At 28.9% G+C, this 19,890-nt stretch overlaps 2 protein-coding genes across 3 annotated transcripts in view; both read right to left on the bottom strand.

Moving 5' to 3' along the window:
* The window catches only part of LOC111679874 (synaptic vesicle glycoprotein 2A-like), an 11,344-nt gene extending 10,750 nt beyond the window's left edge, over nt 1-594 (bottom strand). Inside the window, exon 1 of the mRNA XM_023441475.2 lies at nt 474-594. Coding sequence (XP_023297243.1) covers nt 474-531 — 58 coding nt within the window. The 5' untranslated portion in view covers nt 532-594. The remainder of the gene's footprint in view (nt 1-473) is intronic.
* Nucleotides 595-5,596: 5,002 nt separating this feature from the next.
* On the bottom strand, nt 5,597-13,853 carry LOC111679872 (synaptic vesicle glycoprotein 2A-like). 2 transcript variants are annotated; one of them, XM_023441473.2, is made up of 7 exons: nt 13,703-13,853; nt 8,454-8,564; nt 8,058-8,382; nt 7,628-7,994; nt 6,421-6,898; nt 6,198-6,354; nt 5,597-6,128 (listed from the first exon to the last, which is right to left on the bottom strand). In XM_023441473.2, the coding sequence occupies exons 1-7, from the start codon at nt 13,737-13,739 to the stop codon at nt 5,903-5,905; spliced, it is 1,701 nt and encodes a 566-aa protein (XP_023297241.2). In that variant the 5' UTR covers nt 13,740-13,853; the 3' UTR covers nt 5,597-5,902. The 2 variants fall into 2 exon arrangements, with proteins under 2 accessions (XP_023297241.2, XP_046802889.1); XM_046946933.1 differs by lacking the exon at nt 13,703-13,853 and adding an exon at nt 11,089-11,241.
* Between the last annotated feature and the right edge of the window lie 6,037 nt (nt 13,854-19,890).

The following is a 19,890-nucleotide window of genomic DNA, read 5'->3' as shown; positions in this document are numbered from 1 at the left end:
TAGTCTAGTCTATAGTCTAGTCTATAGTCTAGTCTATAGTCTAGTCTATAGTCTAGTCTATGGTCTAGTCTATAGTCTAGTCTATAGTCTAGTCTATAGTCTAGTCAAATGTCTAGTCCATTGTATAGTCTATAGCCTATATAAATATAGCATAGAATAATATTTAAGAAAATTAAAAAACTGTTTAAGTCTCTTTATATCGCTCTAAAATCACACAAACTTTATTCAATACCAAGAAATGCATCTGGACCACTATCTGTTCTATTGTGCTTTCCTTTTCAAGAAAATTATAAAGAAGCTTCTTATGGGATTATTTCGCCCATCGAACGGTTATGCGTTTATCAGTTAAAATAAATCGTGAGAATCGAAGTTAAAAGGATCACTTAAAAGGATTCTTAGCTCGATATATATAAGTTAAAATATTGTTTGTAACAGTTGTGGTCCTGAAAACTTTTCTTGTTTTAAATACTTACCATCAATATTATCCACTTTGGGCTTTTTACTCCAAAATTTAAAATTTTTCAAAAACATTTTCAAAAATATTTTATGTATTCGAAAGAAAGGAAGAATATATTTTAATTTGAAATATATATATAAATGAGATTCTCAAACAAATCAGCCTCTAAAAAATTCGTAAATTGTTTAGTAGTTTAAATTTTCAAACGTATGTTTTGTTTATATATTTGGAAACACAATTTTTCAGTATTTCACGTTCTAAAATAAGACGCTCTTTTTAGTTCCGCACATTTTCAATAACTGTTCGTCAAAGTAACAAAGAATGCAGTTATATAGTTCATATTTAGAAAAAGTATATTTTTTTATTTTAGGGCTGTTAAAGTAAACAGACAAAATTTATCACTTCTAGTTATAAAAATATTAAAATATTAGATACAAATCTCTATAGATAACAATGTACCAAAACTGTTCTAAATATTTCGAAGAAAAACAAGTAGAGTCTGTATTATTGGTCTTGGTACACCCTATTTATGAAAGGGGTTTTAACTTGAATTTCTTTAATATATAACCTAATATGTCATCTAAATGAACATCAGCTGCAGAAAAGAGAAAATAAAAGATTTCCTCTCTTCACATAGCTGGTCCTAATACTAGTTCTTTGGGAGTTGATATATGTTTATTTTTAAATCGATATTAGTAACTTAAATTAACAGTTGACGATGAAATTGCTTGCTTTTTACCAAAAACTTAAAATTTTGTGTCAAATCTATCAAATTGTCTCATTTTCCAAAAATCATGAAAATATAACATTTACACAAGATTTTTAATATTTCTTACCGATCTTCCAATGTAGGGTAATAAACGATCTAATTTTGTGTTAAATTAGCTTTACAAAATTTCTAGATGTTGTTAACCGTAATTGACTGATAACTTTATTTAATCCTTTTAAACTTGCTTTATACAAATAATCATCTCATAAACCTGAAGATTATATTTTAAGATAACAAATATAAAAATTAGACCTATAAATAAATAATGGATACACTGTGAAAACCGATGTATACATAGTTTAACAAAAACTTAATGAACAATTTTCCCGACCTACGTCAACTGGTTAAGCCACCTTCATACGAGCACACAAGTAAAATCAACTGTCAAAATCTTGTTTAGAAGAGAACGATTGATATCGTCTTAACGAAACCATTACACCTTGAGAGAAAATATGGATGGATAATATGACAGTCGTATTTTTGAAATGATTAAAAAAACAAGCAAATTGCAGGGATGTATTTTTATTTAAACACACAGAAATTAAAAAGTGAAACAGCTGTTTCCTTTGTACTTTGTTATTGTATTAAATCAGTCGTCTAAACACAAATAATATAAATCATATGACTTTTATTCTCTCTTTTGATGGAATTTCATTTTAAAATTGTTTATTTTGTTAAATTTCTATAAATCTTTAAAAATTTTAAACATCAGACATACTTATGTGAAATTTTACAGTGTATTTTATTTTTTGTGTATTTTGCACAGATGTTTTCCACTGTTTATTGCGCTTTGTCAAGGTTGTAGAAAATGTTTAAATTTTATATAGTAACTATACCCAGTGTGCTTTGATACCCCCCAAAAAACAATGTAAATTAAAAAAACACAATACCATATTGATTTCAAAGTTTTCGTGCAAAATTTTACGATTTTTGCTATAATACTTCTTTTCTATTTACGATTTTTTCTATTTAATTCATATGGGAGATTTCATTCCTCCAAGTTCGTCTACCTCTATTAGTTGCCCTCCCATTGGTAGCCCACCAATTTATTACCCAAAATGTTTACATGGACGTTAAAGTTCTTTCGTGCAAAATTTTAAAATTCTTACTCAAATAGTTTTCCAGAAAAGTAAATTTTTGTATTCAATTCATATGAGAGGTTCCACGCCCCCTTACTGCTAATTTGCCCCCCATATTTTCCTTAAATAATCATATTGACACTAAAGTGATTCCGGCAAAATTTGAGGACTTTATCTGTTCTATTTTCTCAGATATAATATTTTCTACATATGGATGGTGCCACGCCCAATATAGCCATTCCGCCCATTATGTCCAAACATATTCTTATGAATATAAAAGGTCTTTAACTCTTGCATGTTTTAGGATATGCGAATTTTTAATACTTATTCTAAATGTAGGCGTGGCGTGGTAAAAATTAGCCTATAGTTATATACAGATCATTCTTAAAAACCTACAAACATACATATACAGATAAACACAAATACAAATATTAGAAAGTTATTTTTTGTTAAACGTAATGAAAAAAATATTATCTAAAAAAAATTAAGTTTCAAATTATAATATAAAACAATCTAAACTAATTAACATTTATTTCTTTCAGTGTATCTTAAGAATTATTTGTCATTCATATGAGGGTTAATAGCATTCTAAAATATGCAAACCAAATAAAAAACTTAAATTTAATGTATGAAATTTAACTAATTTAACATGAACTATATACGTGAGTTAAAAGATATGTTTAACGACTATTTTTTCTAGAAATTCAAAAACAATTTAAAATATTTATGCAATAAAAGGAATATACTCGAAATTCAAAAAGTAAATTGTGCGTTGTTTGTTATCGATTTTAAGAAAAAAAGTTTTTTCTTAACATCGATAACATCACTCCTAAGATATTTGTATCTATTTTTTTTTCGATTTCTTTACATTCGTCTGAAAACGTTCGAGCAATTTTATATTCGAAATTTATAAATCTCTGTTCGATATACTAATTTCTATTCGAAATTAAGAATTTCAGTTTTAAATTTGTAATTTTTTTTCTTCAAAGTTTAATATAAATTTAAGTCCTGCGTAGCTCAAGTCATTAGAAAATTCTTCGGTTTACAACTAAAGTCAATGATATCGTTCAATGTTTCGAAACTCTCCACCAATGTTCTTGAGATATGTAAAATATGCAATAACAACGCTCCTAAGATATTTTATAATTCAACATGATAACTTTTGTGTCTGCACTGAAAATAATCCATGCTTAACTTTACGAAAAAAAATTTCGTAACTTCTATTTTCGTAATATGTACAAAAATTTCGTGTATAATACGAAATATTATTTAATAAAACCCATTTCTATTTTTACGAAAGTACGAAAAACTTTCGTAATATTTTTTCTTAAATTTTAGCGAAATTAAACATAATGATATTAATTATATTATGATTAAATAAAACTACAACATTTTTATAAAATTTAAGAAAAAGTATAATATTATTCAGGAGTTATTTTCATAAAAAGAATTGAAAATTCGTGTGAAGAATAATTTTGAACTAAAATTAGAAAATTTATTGAAAAATGAACAAAAATGTTTGAAAAAATTAATATTTCGTAAATTTTATCATATTTATTCAAAATTCCCTTTTTTCAATTTATTTTAATTTTTTCAAGAATATTTTGCATTATACTAAAATATTTCGTACAATTTCATATATATTACGTGGTGCGAAACAACGAACGATTCGTACAATGTACGATATTTTTCGTATATATTAGGCATGGATTTTTTTCAGTGTGAGATTTAATGTTCTCTCCGGATACCCTAAATCAAGGATGCCCAAGCCCTATACCCGATTTTAGCTTTCCTACCCTCAGTTCTATTATTCCTAGTGCTATTGTAGAATATTCTCTTCCATGTTGAACATTCGTTAGGTTGATTTTCTCAATTTCCTTTTGCTTTATTTAGAGTACTCTAGCTCTTTCATTACCGAGTGTGCTGATATCCCTATGATTCGGATGTAAGAATTAAGGCTTCTTAGAATACAATCCTATACGATCCTATATTTAATCTAATCAGCTAATATTGATAATTACCTTTTGGCTGTTTTGGGTTCCCGAAATTTCAATGTAAACCCCAAATATCGTTTTGTGTTCCGTCCTTGAAGCAATCACGATCAACTATCACAAAGTTTTCGACAATCTCTGTTTCCGGTATTTAGTCAGGCACGATTATACACCCGGCATTTGTAAATTTTAAAGATGAACTGAGTATAGTTTGCTATGAAGTTTCGACTAAAGTTTCAGCTAATTTTTTCAAGAATATTTTGCATTATACTAAAATATTTCGTACAATTTCATATATATTACGTGGTGCGAAACAACGAACGATTCGTACAATGTACGATATTTTTCGTATATATTAGGCATGGATTTTTTTCAGTGTGAGATTTAATGTTCTCTCCGGATACCCTAAATCAAGGATGCCCAAGCCCTATACCCGATTTTAGCTTTCCTACCCTCAGTTCTATTATTCCTAGTGCTATTGTAGAATATTCTCTTCCATGTTGAACATTCGTTAGGTTGATTTTCTCAATTTCCTTTTGCTTTATTTAGAGTACTCTAGCTCTTTCATTACCGAGTGTGCTGATATCCCTATGATTCGGATGTAAGAATTAAGGCTTCTTAGAATACAATCCTATACGATCCTATATTTAATCTAATCAGCTAATATTGATAATTACCTTTTGGCTGTTTTGGGTTCCCGAAATTTCAATGTAAACCCCAAATATCGTTTTGTGTTCCGTCCTTGAAGCAATCACGATCAACTATCACAAAGTTTTCGACAATCTCTGTTTCCGGTATTTAGTCAGGCACGATTATACACCCGGCATTTGTAAATTTTAAAGATGAACTGAGTATAGTTTGCTATGAAGTTTCGACTAAAGTTTCAGCTAAAGTTTGAGCTATAAATTGGTTCATAGATATTTGTTTGTCTGAATGATAGTTCCAACTATATTTGGACTAATGTCTGAAGAATATTGCATATAGTCTGTTATAAAGTTTCGACTAGTCTTGTCGTAATTCTCAACCAAAATCAGAAATATAGTTTGATAAGAAATCTTAAGTCTTGTCTAAAGTCTCTATAGTAGACTTAACATGCCTATGTATGGTCTCGCCTTTTTAGAGAGGTCTATCAGATATTAAAGGTCTATTTGCGCTTTTATAAAGACATTGTCTGATTCGTAAGCCAAGATCCCATTTTGAGGTTATGATTCAATAGAAATAGTTGTGAAAACATTGTTTTTCATATGAAGACCCATAAATTTGAAGCAATATAACAAAATTTAAGAAGAAATTATTTCTATTTTAAACATTAATTTATTTACTAATTTAATTAATAATAATTATTATAGTACATATTTATATCAAATAAATATATATATATATTATGCAGACTTATAGATTACAGGAAGTGATCAGGTAATTATGATGAAATCAGACTTTAAGATTAATTCTAATTTTTACTAACTACTCTAATACTACTACAAACTAAATATGCAGTACCTTTTTTTCTTTGGGAAACTATTGACTCAATATTAACTTATAGGTGTAATAAAAAATTTATATAAAAACATAAAGTACATGTTTTTTGTGAATAAAATCGTTTAGACTAGTTCCCCGTCATAGAGACCAAACTAGCGCGTCTCGAAGTATCGACGATAACAATCTTGGGATTTTTGGCAATCAAAAAGCCTAATAGGCCAGCAACAATTAAGGAAATACCAGAGGTTAAAAAGGCCGCTTCACAGTGATTGGTAATGAGAGCGCCTACAACATTAGCACCCACTACACTACCCAAACGACCCATCATAAGGGAAATGCATACTGCCATGGCTCTGAAAAAAGTTAAGAATTAACATTATATTATATAAAAATTTAAAATAATTTAATTTTAAATAGGTTACCTTAGACGCGTAGGGTATAGATCCACGGTGGCAGCACTCAAGACATTAATAACCAAACCACAAAGTAAGAGTACGACATATAAATATATAGCCAACATGGGTATATCAACATAAATGGTAGCAACACCACATATACCACAAATGGCCAAACAAACGACTGAAAATTTGAAAAAAAATTAATATTGTCTGATTCAGGTTTTTAAGAGAACATCTTAATACTTACAAAGTATAATACGTTTACCGATTCTATTAATAATAGCTCCAATAAAAGCAAAACCTACAGCATATAAAACTTCCAAAACCAAAGAATGTTTATAAGTACTGATTTCCAATTTCTCATTACATTCTTGTGTAAAATCTATGGAGGCATCATTTTGTGCCAATTCCAATTGCATCATCACCTTCTGTTTAGCATAGACTACATCACAAATATAGGTTGTATTGCCAGGATTTTCCGACATAAATTCAGCTACACTATTCAAAATGTATGGGAACCACATATACATGCCATTCGAGGTGACAAAGATCGAGAATTGTATGAAACAGATGAGCAGAGTATTGCGTATATATTCACGATTGAATAGAGGTTGTGTTTGAGTCCACATCGATCTGAGTAATATGCTGGCGGCATTTCTATTATCATTATTGACAACAACACGGGGTTTACTATTGGGATCCAAATCTTCGGTGACACGAGTGACCTGGAAATAAGAGATTATAAAGGTAAGTATTAATCATAAAGTAATTAAGTTTTTAGTAAGAGACTTTATAATATCAGATTATATAGTTAGGAAATTTCTTGAATTTGGTCCATATTTTTAAAATTGATAATGTCATTCAGTGTACCAGATTTTGAAGCTAAAGCCAGCCTTATAATCTGGACTATATTTTTAACTATAGTATGTAATGTATTCTCCACTATAGTCTGAACCATAGACTGTACTTTTATAGTCTGGACTATAGAATAGTCTATAGTCTGGACTATAGAATAGTCTATAGTATGAACTATAGAATAGTCTATAGTCTGGACTATAGAATAGTCTATAGTCTGGACTATAGAATAGTCTATAGTCTGGACTGTAGAATAGTCTATAGTCTGGACTATAGAATAGTCTATAGTCTGGACTATTTAATAGTCTATAGTCTTGACTATAGAATAGTCTATAGTCTGGAATATAGAATAGTCTATAGTCTGGACTATAGACTATTCTAGTCTGGACTATAGTCTATAGTCTGGACTATAGAATAGTCTATAGTCTGGACTATAGAATAGTCTATAGTCTGGACTATAGAATAGTCTATAGTCTGGACTATAGAATAGTCTATAGTCTGGACTATAGAATAGTCCAGACTCTCAAACTTGAGTTTGAGCGTCGTTTCCAATTCAAAGAGTCAGTTATGAAAGTAACAATGTTAATTAACCAACATACCGGATAAGAATCTCTTGGCTTTCCTGTATTCATATGATAAATATCTTTTAAAATCTCCAAAGCTTTATCTTCTTTACCCTGGCCCAAATAGTACTTGGGACTTTCGGGAATTTTGAATAAACTCAAACCGCAAATGAGACCAGGAATACCACAAATTACCATAAACAAACGCCAGGGTTTGTAGGTAATGCCCAAAAATGGTAAAGCAAAACGCCATTCCTGATTAATGAACAGCCAGGCAATGGCGGGCATAAGCATGGCACCCAATCCAAAAATAAAAGCAGCTCCCATAATGGCACGAGCACGATTCTTTTGTGTATGAAACTCGCCCAAATAAGCATAAACAGTGGCAGAACCACCAGAAACACTAAAAGGAAAATAGAATATAATTTAAATATGGAAAACAGTTAAGAAAAGTATTAAAACTTACCAAAAACCATTAAGGAATCTTAAAATAACCAAAGTCCAAAAGTCATTAGAAAAACTGGATAAGAATGTTATGCAGAAAGCTACTAATAAAGTAGGTCTTATGATTTTCCTTCGGCCTTGGGTGTCAGCTAAAAAGCCCCATAAGTGGGAACTAAAAATAATACCAGCAAAACCAATGGCACTCATTATGCCACGTTCCTGAATCGATAAGTTAATATCACAGGCGGAGACGGGTAAAACAAAACTAATGGCCAAAGTTTCCAGCAAAACATTGGCAAGTATGAGACCGGATATAAAGATAATAATGTAATTAAATTTGCCAAAAGCTAAAAAAAAAACACAAAGAAAAACAAAAATATTATATAATTATTAGAGATTATTTAACTCATTAACTTACTAGTCAATTCTAAGGCCTTTTCAAAATACTCCGTACCCTTACTAAGTTCCGGTTGTCCAGCCACAACATTGCCACCCTCTATGGTAGCCACTGTATGCTTTGCTTTTTCATCTGTCAAAATAAATAAACAAAAGTTTATAAATTAATTTATACATACACTTAGTTAATTTATAAATTAAATATTTGCAAATTTACTGCAATATTTTGTTTATACTCTAATATACATAAAAATCGTACAACTTCCCTGCAGACGCTAGTAGTTAACACACATGATATATTATGAATGAATGAATGATTCATAGTATCTGAAAACCCAGATACTATGAAGATTTTTACAGCGTAAGATAACGCATTTCAAGAAGTTAAGATTTTTTTAAACATAATAACAAAAAAACAACATACATGTATGTACGGTTTTTTATTGTAATTATAATTTAATTATAAAAATGTACCAAATGGGTAAACAACAAATTTTGATAACAATCTATAAATATGAATTTTTTCCAAACAGAATCCAAACCACAAGCGATAAATTAAAAAAATGTGTAATTTCTCTATTGCCTTGTTTCTACTTAGTCTGATCTATAGTATCGGAAATATCGGAGAATTCAGTTCTAGGTTAAAATTTTAGACGAGACTATAGTCTAAACATTAGGCAATAATGTAGCCCCCATTATCGACAAGAATTTAGTTCAGAAAAAGAGGAGACTTTAGACTAGTCTCCTCTTTTTCTGAACTAATGTGGATAATGGGGGTTACATTCTTGTCTAAAGTTTAGACTATAGTCTCGTCTAAAATTTTAACCTAGAACTGAACTAAACTAAAACTAAACTAGAACTGAACAAGAACTGAACTAGAACTGAACTAGAACTGAACTAGAACTGAACTAGAACTGAACTAGAACTGAACTAGAACTGAACTAGAACTGAACTAGAACTGAACTAGAACTGAACTAGAACTGAACTAGAACTGAACTAGAACTGAACTAGAACTGAACTAGAACTGAACTAGAACTGAACTAGAACTGAACTAGAACTGAACTAGAACTGAACTAGAACTGAACTAGAACTGAACTAGAACTGAACTAGAACTAGAACTGAACTAGAACTGAACTAGAACTAAACTAGAACTAGAACTGAACTAGAACTGAACTAGAACTGAACTAGAACTAAAATAGAACTAAACTAGAACTAAACTAGAACTAAACTAGAACTAAACTAGAACTTAACTAGAACTGTACTAGAACTGAACTAGAACTGAACTAGAACTGAACTAGAACTGAACTAGAACTGAACTAGAACTGAACTAGAACTGAACTAGAACTGAACTAGAACTGAACTAGAACTGAACTAGAACTGAACTAGAACTGAACTAGAACTGAACTAGAACTGAACTAGAACTGAACTAGAACTGAACTTGAACTAGAACTGAACTAGAACTGAACTAGAACTGAACTAGAACTAAACTAGAACTAGAACTGAACTAGAACTGAACTAGAACTGAACTAGAACTAAAATAGAACTAAACTAGAACTAAACTAGAACTAAACTAGAACTAAACTAGAACTTAACTAGAACTGTACTAGAACTGAACTAGAACTGAACTAGAACTGAACTAGAACTGAACTAGAACTGAACTAGAACTGAACTAGAACTGAACTAGAACTGAACTAGAACTGAACTAGAACTGAACTAGAACTGAACTAGAACTGAACTAGAACTGAACTAGAACTGAACTAGAGCTGAACTAGAACTGAACTAGAACTGAACTAGAACTGAACTAGAACTGAACTAGAACTGAACTAGAACTGAACTAGAACTGAACTAGAACTGAACTAGAATTGAACTAGAACTGAACTAGAACTGAACTAGAACTGAACTAGAACTGAACTAGAACTGAACTAGAACTGAACTAGAACTGAACTAGAACTGAACTAGAACTGAACTAGAACTGAACTAGAACTGAACTAGAACTGAACTAGAACTTAACTAGAACTGAACTAGAACTGAACTAGAACTTAACTAAAACTGAACTAGAATGGAACATTCTGATTTCTTATTTAAATTATTTGCATCATTTCTTTTCAATTTAAAATTGACCCCCAAAACTATTCACAAGAGCAATTAAAATCTTTAGTGTTTATTACAATTAATTTATCACAACAAATCGGATTATAAATATTATAATTTATATAAGTATTTGTGGAAAAACAATAACAGTATTGCAATAAATTTGTTGACTTTTTTAATTGATATAGCGAAAATTTAAAAAAAATACAATAACAATACTCTTTTATTATAATAATTGAAGATGAAGACAGATATTTCTGGAAAAATATGAAAACAAATTAATTTGTGGAAGATTTTTTTTATTATTTTCAACATTTGTTATTGTTTAAATGAACTTGGAGACAGGCTTTAAATAAATTCAATAATGAACATGTATAAGGAAATAGGAACAAATATTATTTTGACACAAATGAATGGAATTTTATAAAATATTTTAAAGAGAACATTTATTATAATATTTTTTTTGTAATAACTAAATTAAAAAAGTAAAATATTTTATTAATTTTTTAATAATTATTAAAACAACATTTGTAGCAAATTGTTTATTAAACACAATAAATATTTACGATTTAATAATTTTTCTAAATCTTCCATTATTCACTGTTTTTAATTAAAAATTTAACAAAATTTTTAAATTTTGTCGAAATTTATATTGTTTTTATTTTTTTTAATTCCCGTGGTCTGATCTTATAAAACTGAGACTTAATCGTGTGTGGTGTTATTAATTTATTCATGATAATGTTTGATTTTCCGATTTTTTTATTAAAATCAATAAATTTCTTTGCGTTTTTTTTTTCTTTTGTTATTTTTGTAAAGTTGATAATGTAAAGATGTTAAAGTGTTGTGTTCCAAGGAAATTTCTATTTTTGTTATGGAATTTTACTTAGTAATAGTAGTACAGTATGGTTTAGGTCTATAGCATGGACTGAAATACAGTCTCATTCTATTTCGGAAATATAGTCTCAAACAAAGTCCAGTTTGTGGGCTGTAGTCTAGGCTAAAGTCATGAATACAGTTTAATCTAAAGTCTGCATTGTTTTCTCAAATTAGTTCTGCTTTATAGTAGTGTTTTGTAGTCTAAAGTTCGTAGTCTATAGTCACCTAAAGTCTGGTCTGTAGTCTTAACTTAAGTCTGAAATATAGTCTGATTTGTAGTGCTATATATATAGACTATAGCATAGTCTGAAATGAAGTCTGGACCGTAGTGTTGTTGGTAGTCTATTCTTTAGGCTATAGACTTATCTACTGTCTGGACTAAAACTGAACTAAAGTCTGGAAAATAGTCTGATTTTTTGTAAATATTTACATCTAAAGTCAAGTTTGTAGTCTTATTTACATGCAGGCCTAAAGTCCAATCTAAAGTCTGGATTATAATCTTAACTTAATTCTGGATTTTAATCTTAAGTCTAGACTATAATCTTAACTAAGTTAAGACTATAGTCGGATTTTTAGTGTGTAGTCTAGACTATAATATGGAATATTTTTGACCAAATTGAGTCCATAGTCATTTCCACCAAAGCTAGTCAATAGGCTGTCTAAAACCTTGTCTAGTTTATAGTCTGTAATATAGTCTTATTAGGTCCAATCTAAAGTCTGTACTACAAACAAAACTTCATTCTGTATTATAATCTCATCTAAAGTCTGGACTATAGTCTAAACTTGTAGTCTATAGTCTCATCAAAAGTCTAGTTTTAAGTCTTATCTAGTGCAATAGTCTCAACAAAAGTCTGGACTATATTCGTATCTAAAATATGGTCTAAAGTCTTAACTAAAGTCGGAATATAGTCTTATTTAGTCCAATCTAATTCTGTAGTATAAACAAAACATCATTCTGTATTATAATCTTATCTAAAATCTGGACTATAGTTTAAACTTGTAGTCTATAGTCTCATTGAACATTTAGTTTTAAGTCTTATCGAGTGCCATAGTCTTAACAAAAGTCTGGACTATATTCTCATCAAAAATGTGACCTTAACCGTGACCGAATTATAGTCTAATTTGTAGAATATAGTCTTTAGTTAAGACTATAATATGAAATAAATTATTATCATGATTTTAGTCTCAACTAAAATCTAATAAAAAGATCGTATTAAAATTTCATAATCTCATCTAAAGTGTGGACTCAACTTGTAGTCTATATTCTCATTGAAAGTCTATTTTAAAGTATTATCTAGTGCCATAATCTCAACAAAAGTCTAGACTATATTCTCATCTAAAATGTGGTTTATAGTCTTAACTGAAGTCTGAACTATAGTCTAATTTTTAGTATATAGTCTATAGTTGAGACTATAATATGAAGTATATATACATAATTTGAGTCTACATATATTCTCAACCAAAATCTAGTCAAAAGTTCGTAAAACAATTTTGTCTAAAGTCTGCACTTTAGTATAAATTAAAGTCCATGGACCATAGCCATGGTTTGCGGACTATAGTTTGGACTATTTATAATGTTATCTAGTGTTTGGACTAAAGTCTAGTCTTATCTAAGTCTCAACTAAAGTCTGTGCTATAGTCATATTTATAGTATTAACTATAATTTCCACTATAGTCTGAAGCAAACTCTCGACTATAGTTTTATCTAAAGTTTAATGTTGAAAAATATGTTCCAATATTTATTAAATTTCCTTTAATTTTTTGAAAAATTTATTAAAAAAACTAAACAAATTTTTTGTTTTTGCAAAAGATAATTGTGTAAGAACTTTTGTTTTATCAAATTTTTTCGTTAAATATTTATAATGAAAACAAAATTCTGTAATAATATTTACACTTTTAGTTGAAGCGGATATTTATGTCAAAAAATTTCTGAAACATTTGGGTTCGCGCCTTTATTTGACAAAAACGAAATTTTAGATATGAGAACAAGACATTTCTTAAAATATTTGATGTTCGATTTATTTCAAGAAAAGCTCAATATTGATGAAAGGAATCAAGAATTTTAGTTATTGATGATATTTTATATAATATTGATAAAATTTCCACACCCTGTCAAATGAGTTTCTATCATAAAGTTTAATAAACAACTAGAGAATACTTTTATTGAAAAATATTTAGAAATACAAATTGGAACCAAGCCTTTTTAGATTCTAAGATTTTTTAACACTTGTTTTTATTTTTTTGTTTCAAATAAATTAATTTGATAATTAAATTTATTTAAATAAAACTCTATAAATTACTTACCAGCCACGCTGTCTAGTTTATCTTTAAATTCACACATTTTTTAACAAAAAATTCTAATTTCTTTTACACTTTTTCTTTTAATAAAAAAATCTTTTATAATAAATAGTTTAACTTAATTTTCTAAATTTAAAGTAAATTTAAAAAAATACAAAAATCAGCCTCTTTAATTTTAGGGAATTTTTTTTTTTGTTAAAATTATTATTTTGTTTTTGTAATTTAACAGCACATCCTTTTTTGGTTTTGTTAAACAATTTCTAAAATTTTTTTTGTTATTTTTTTTATTTGGCGAAAAATTTCAATTAGCAATTAACTAATTTTCTCACTCGTTTTGTGTGTTATTTAAGCCACACTTCTTGGTTCTTCACATCTAAACTAACTGATCTTCAAAGTGACAAATAATACAGTTTTATAGTCCAATTTTGTAGAAAGCAAAATTGTTTGTTGCTGTTTTTTTCTTTCTTTCTTTTTGCAAATGAAATCAAAATCTCATCTACACACAGATACAGATATTGAGCGCAAAATGCTAGATACTTTTCGTCTGTGTGTGTGTCAAATAGAAAAATATTGTAAACAGACAATTTATCACAAAAATAGTAATAAAATTATTAAAATATTAGATATGAATGTATGTGTTATAAGTACGTATGTGTATGTATTCTAGTATGTACTACTTGTTCTTAACATTTATCATAAGAACAAAACGGGGGTCTGTACATTATTAAAAAGATGTTTAAATACCCTACTAGGATGCAACAGTCTTGTCTATACTATAGATTAGACTATAAATTAGACTATAGACTAGACTATAGACTGGACTATAGACCAGACTATAGACTAGACTATAGACTAGACTATAGACTAGACTATAGACTAGACTATAGACTAGACTATAGACTAGACTATAGACTAGACTATAGACTAGACTATAGACTAGACTATAGACTAGACTATAGACTAGACTATAGACTAGACTATAGACTAGACTATAGAATAGACTATAGAATAGACTATAAACTAGACTATAAACTAGACTATAGAATAGACTGTAGAATAGACTATAGAATAGACTATAGAATAGACTATAGAATAGACTATAGAATAGACTATAGAATAGACTATAGATTATAGAATTTACTATAGACTAGACTATAGAATTTACTATAGACTAGACTATAGACTAGACTATAGACTAGACTATAGACTAGAATATAGACTAGACTATAGACTAGACTATAGACTAGACTATAGACTAGACTATAGACTAGACTATAGACTAGACTATAGACTAGACTATAGACTAGACTATAGACTAGACTATAGACTAGACTATAGACTAGACTATAGACTAGACTATAGACTAGACTATAGACTAGACTATAGACTAAACTATAGACTAGACTATAGACTAGACTATAGACTAGACTATAGACTAGACATCTCATCTAGGGTATCACATAATCGACTTAAATAGAAAAATATAAATTTTTATTTAATGATCTATACATCTACACCTAACAACACAACAATTACGTAGATATTGTTTAACTAACAACTTAACAATTTATTTAAAAGCCATTTTATGTGCGATATTATTTAATCCCATTTAAATCCTATTTTTGCTCGAATATTTATAAAGGGTTATATTTTTCGTAACGTTTTTAAGAGAACACATAAATTTATAGATAAACAAAATTCTTGATACGTTTTTCTCGTAAATGTCACCATTTTTAAACTTCTCGTATTTCTTTGGCCATATCTTTAGGAGAGGATTGAAAGTATAAATCTTTTCACGAGTTTTTCTAGAAATATTAGATTAAAATTAAAAAACTACGTAGTTGTGTAAATGCCAAAAGAACAAAATCTAAAAATAGGTCATTTATAAATCTAACATTTTATTTTGAAAAATACTAAATTAAACTATAACAATTATTTTTTAATTTCAGTTGAACTAAAAATGTTTTGAGATCAACAGCAAAACTTAAAACTTTTATTTTAGCAAAAATTTGTTTAAAAAATACTCATGTTGAAATATATGAATCAAAATTCAAAAGCAAAATGTTTGTAAAAATAAAAAAATGTTTTAAAATTTTTAGACAATCGAAACTGTCAGTTCTAGTTTAAATCTAGTTCAATTCTATTTCAGTTCTAGTTTAGCTATAGCTTAAATCTAGGTCAGTTCTAGTTCAGTTCTGATTCAGTTCTAGTTCAGTTCTAGTTCAGTTCTAGTTCAGTTCTATTTCAGTTCTAGTTCAGTTCTAGTTCAGTTCTAGTTCAGTTCTAGTTCAGTTCTAGTTCAGTTCTAGTTCAGTTCTAGTTCAGTTCTAGTTCAGTTCTAGTTCAGTTCTAGTTCAGTTCTAGTTCAGTTCTAGTTCAGTTCTAGTTCAGTTCTAGTTCAGTTCTAGTTCAGTTCTAGTTCAGTTCTAGTTCAGTTCAAGGTTAGTTCTAGTTCAGTTCTAATTCAGATTCAGTTCTAGTTCAATTCTAGTTTAGATCTAGTTCATTTCAATTCTCCTTTTTCACATACACATATACAGCATTTAATTATAGTTCTGCCAATACTTATGTATATATCTATATAAGCTCTTAGTTTCTATTCAGTGGGTTCGACTAATGGACCAATTTTGCAAAGTTTTTGCAAAGGACATCCATGAATCCTTAACCAAGATGTAGACTGCATTGGCCTTTATAATTCTTGTCTAAATTCCCCTTTCATAATTGCTAAAAACCATAAAACTTTCTTTAGAAGTATCTTGTCTGAGAAGTGTAGCTAAATTCATACATTCCACTAAGTTCTATAGAAAACAAAAACAAATATTGTTTGTTTCTTAAATGTTACCAAGCCAAAAATAGATGAAAACAACAAAAAACGCTTTGTAAACAAAAGAAAACAATATGCAAGTTTTTTCCAACGTTTTCTTATACTAAAGTTTTCTAAATTTTTTATTGTTTAGTTTTCTTTAAATAAAACAAAACATTTACAACAGGTTGTATTAAAAATGTCATAAATCATAAACTAAAGAAAAATAGATACTAAAATACAAACCTGTGATTCTTATCACCCACTCCCTGACAAAGCTAAGGGAAATAAAAACTTTTTTTTATGTCTACCTCTATACACACAAACATACACACATATCTACATATATTACGAGGGATTATATATTTTTACACTCTCTTTACGCGGCATCCCCGTAAAAACACTGCCGTTTATTACCCCAGTCCTTATGTGACTATATGTCAGTTTGTATGTTTACGGCAGAGAGATAAGAAAACGAGATGTTATTTACCCTAAACGTACGTGTTTCATTCATTAGGAATTTGGGGAGACAACTCGGCTTTATCATTTTCTTTTATTTTGCTTTGCTATTGCTGCTAAAAGTCTCGAGACTTATTTTTTGCCGTAACAATAATATTATTCTTTTTATTATATTTCCTCCACAATACGATGCGATATGATGATGTTGTAGTATATATAGATGGCGCTCCCCCTTAAATAAATAAATATTTATACTAAGATTTTAGGTTAAAAAATTTACTTTACAGAAGTTATTTAGTTTTTCTTCAAATAAAAATAATTTATGATTCTCTTCAAAATTCCCAGGGGAATAGCTTAGGAGGTGTCCAAATGTTTTAATGCATAGTTCCTTTTAGTTTTGCAAAGTATTTTGAAATTTCGAAATTTGTCTTTTTAAAATAATATTTTTCAAAATTTGAAATTATTCTTAATGTTTAGAATTATTGTTCGGATCCAAGACATATAATTATTAAATTAATTCTATATTTAATTCTACTGTAGACTGATTTATAGTTATAACTGATCTATAGTCCAGACTGTAGAATAATAAATTGTCCCGACTATAGAATAATATATAGACTATGGACTAATTTATAGTCAAGACCATAGACTGATCTATAATCAAGACTATATACTGTTCTATAGTCCAGACTACATACTGATCTATAGTCCAGACTATATACTGATCTATAGTCCAGACTATATGCTGATCTATAGTCCAGACTATAGACTGATCTATACTCCAGACTATAGACTGATCTATACTCCAGACTGTAGACTGATCTATAGTCCAGACTATAGACTGATCTATAGTCCAGACTATAGACTGATCTATAGTCCAGACTATAGACTGATCTATAGTCCAGACTATAGACTGATCTATAGTCCAGACTATAGACTGATCTATAGTCCAGACTATAGACTGATCTATAGTCCAGACTATAGACTGATCTATAGTCCAGACTATAGACTGATTTATAGTCCAGACTATAGACTGATCTATATTCCAGACTATAGACTGATCTATAATCCAAACTATAGACTGATCTATAGTCTAAACTATAGACTGACCTATAGTACAGACTATAGACTGATCTATAGTCCAGACTATAGACTAATCTATAGTCCAGATTATAGACTGATCTATAGTCCAGACCATAGACTGATCTATAGCTCAGACTATAGACTGATCTATAGTTCAGACTATACACTGATCTATAGTCCAGACTATAGACTGATCTATAGTTCAGACTATACACTGATCTATAGTCCAGACTATATGGTCTTTATTAAACACTTTTTACTTATCCATAGTCTACACCATAGTTAGAAAAATAGTCCAGACTATAATCTGATGTATAGCTCAGGAATTAAACAAAATTTAAACTTTTCTAAGTTAAAATTGGATTACACATTTTTATTTAACAATTTACCAGTCATTTATTTGTTATTATTTTTTTCGTATTTACCTTTCCCATGCTCTTAATTCATTTATTATATCTTCACAACTCAATTTCAATACAATTTTCTTTATTAACGATATTTATTTATTTAAATAATAATTATAATAAATAACAAATTTCAAATGACAAACCACCTATTAAGATGTCTACCCTCAAAAACACACTTTAAACTCAAAATTTCAAATTATAAATCTAAAAATATGCAAAATTTAGCTATTTTTTTCACAATATTATACAAAAGATTTTAAATATTTAGTTTAGAAATTAACACATTTAACCCATGATATAGTAGTAATAAAAAAATTAAACCTCCACAGAGTATGAGTTTTTTTTTTTTAAGTGAAATAGTAATGGGATGCGCATGAGTAATAATAGTATTTAATATTTGAGTGATATTTTACATACGCCTTAGTACTCAATAACGTTTGTGTTTAAAATTTAAACTTTAAGGGCCAATCTTTAGGTGAAGGATTAGGGATTAGGAATTAAAAATTAATCCTCAAAAGTTGGTTTTGAGTACGCAATTGGTTTATTTTGTTTGCTATTTTAAGCGCCCAATGGAGGTGCTTTAAACTTTAGCAAGAAATGTTTAGGCTTGTGTTTGTTGCCTGGCTTTTGACAGTTTTGCGTCTCGCTCGCACTGTAGTGTAGTGTATTTCTTCATATAAATGTTCAAAGTTATATGTTGTTGGTGGAGACCATAGAATACTCAAACGTTTATAACTTGGTGGAGAGCATTAAACCTCAACTGTTTACACCCTGGTGGAGACCATTAAAACTCTTCAAATTTACTGGTGGAGTACCATTTAACTTAAGGGTTTAAAGGTTTTCAGCTTCCTATATGAAGATATAGGTCGACTTGGAGGATTTCCTTTAAAACAACGTGGGACACCCTGGCATTTTGCTTATGGACTCAGCTAACAATTCAAATAATCAAAAAAAGAACACAAAAGTTTCTATATGTGGACATTAAGGAAACTTTAAAAGAGAATTAAGAAAAAATTTCTCAACAAAAGTTTCCTAGTGTGGACCAGGCCTAAGCAATTAACAGTCAAAGCAAGTAAACAATAACAACTTTTGACAGAAAGTACACAAAATATCAGTAGCTTTCAATTAGTGTTGACCAGGCCTAAGCAGTTAACAGTCAAAGCAAGTAAACAATAACAACTTTTGACAGAAAGTACACAAAATATCAGTAGCTTTCAATTATGTTATGATTCATACTTTAGACTGAGCTATGGTCTAGACTGTTGACTGAACTATAGTCTAGACTTTTTTTTAAACTATGGACTGATCTATAGTTCAACTAGGTATAGCTAGATCTATAATATTTCAGAATAAATAATTGTCTTCTTATCCAGATTATAGGTTGATATATCGTTTTATTTATCTAGATTAATCTATAGTTCATAATACAGTCTGATCTAGAA

Source organism: Lucilia cuprina, chromosome 3 (assembly GCF_022045245.1).
Source record: "Lucilia cuprina isolate Lc7/37 chromosome 3, ASM2204524v1, whole genome shotgun sequence".
Classification (NCBI taxonomy): Eukaryota; Metazoa; Arthropoda; class Insecta; order Diptera; family Calliphoridae; genus Lucilia; species Lucilia cuprina.
Note: the sequence above shows the minus strand (reverse complement) of the source record. Positions and strands in the feature narration are given on the sequence as shown.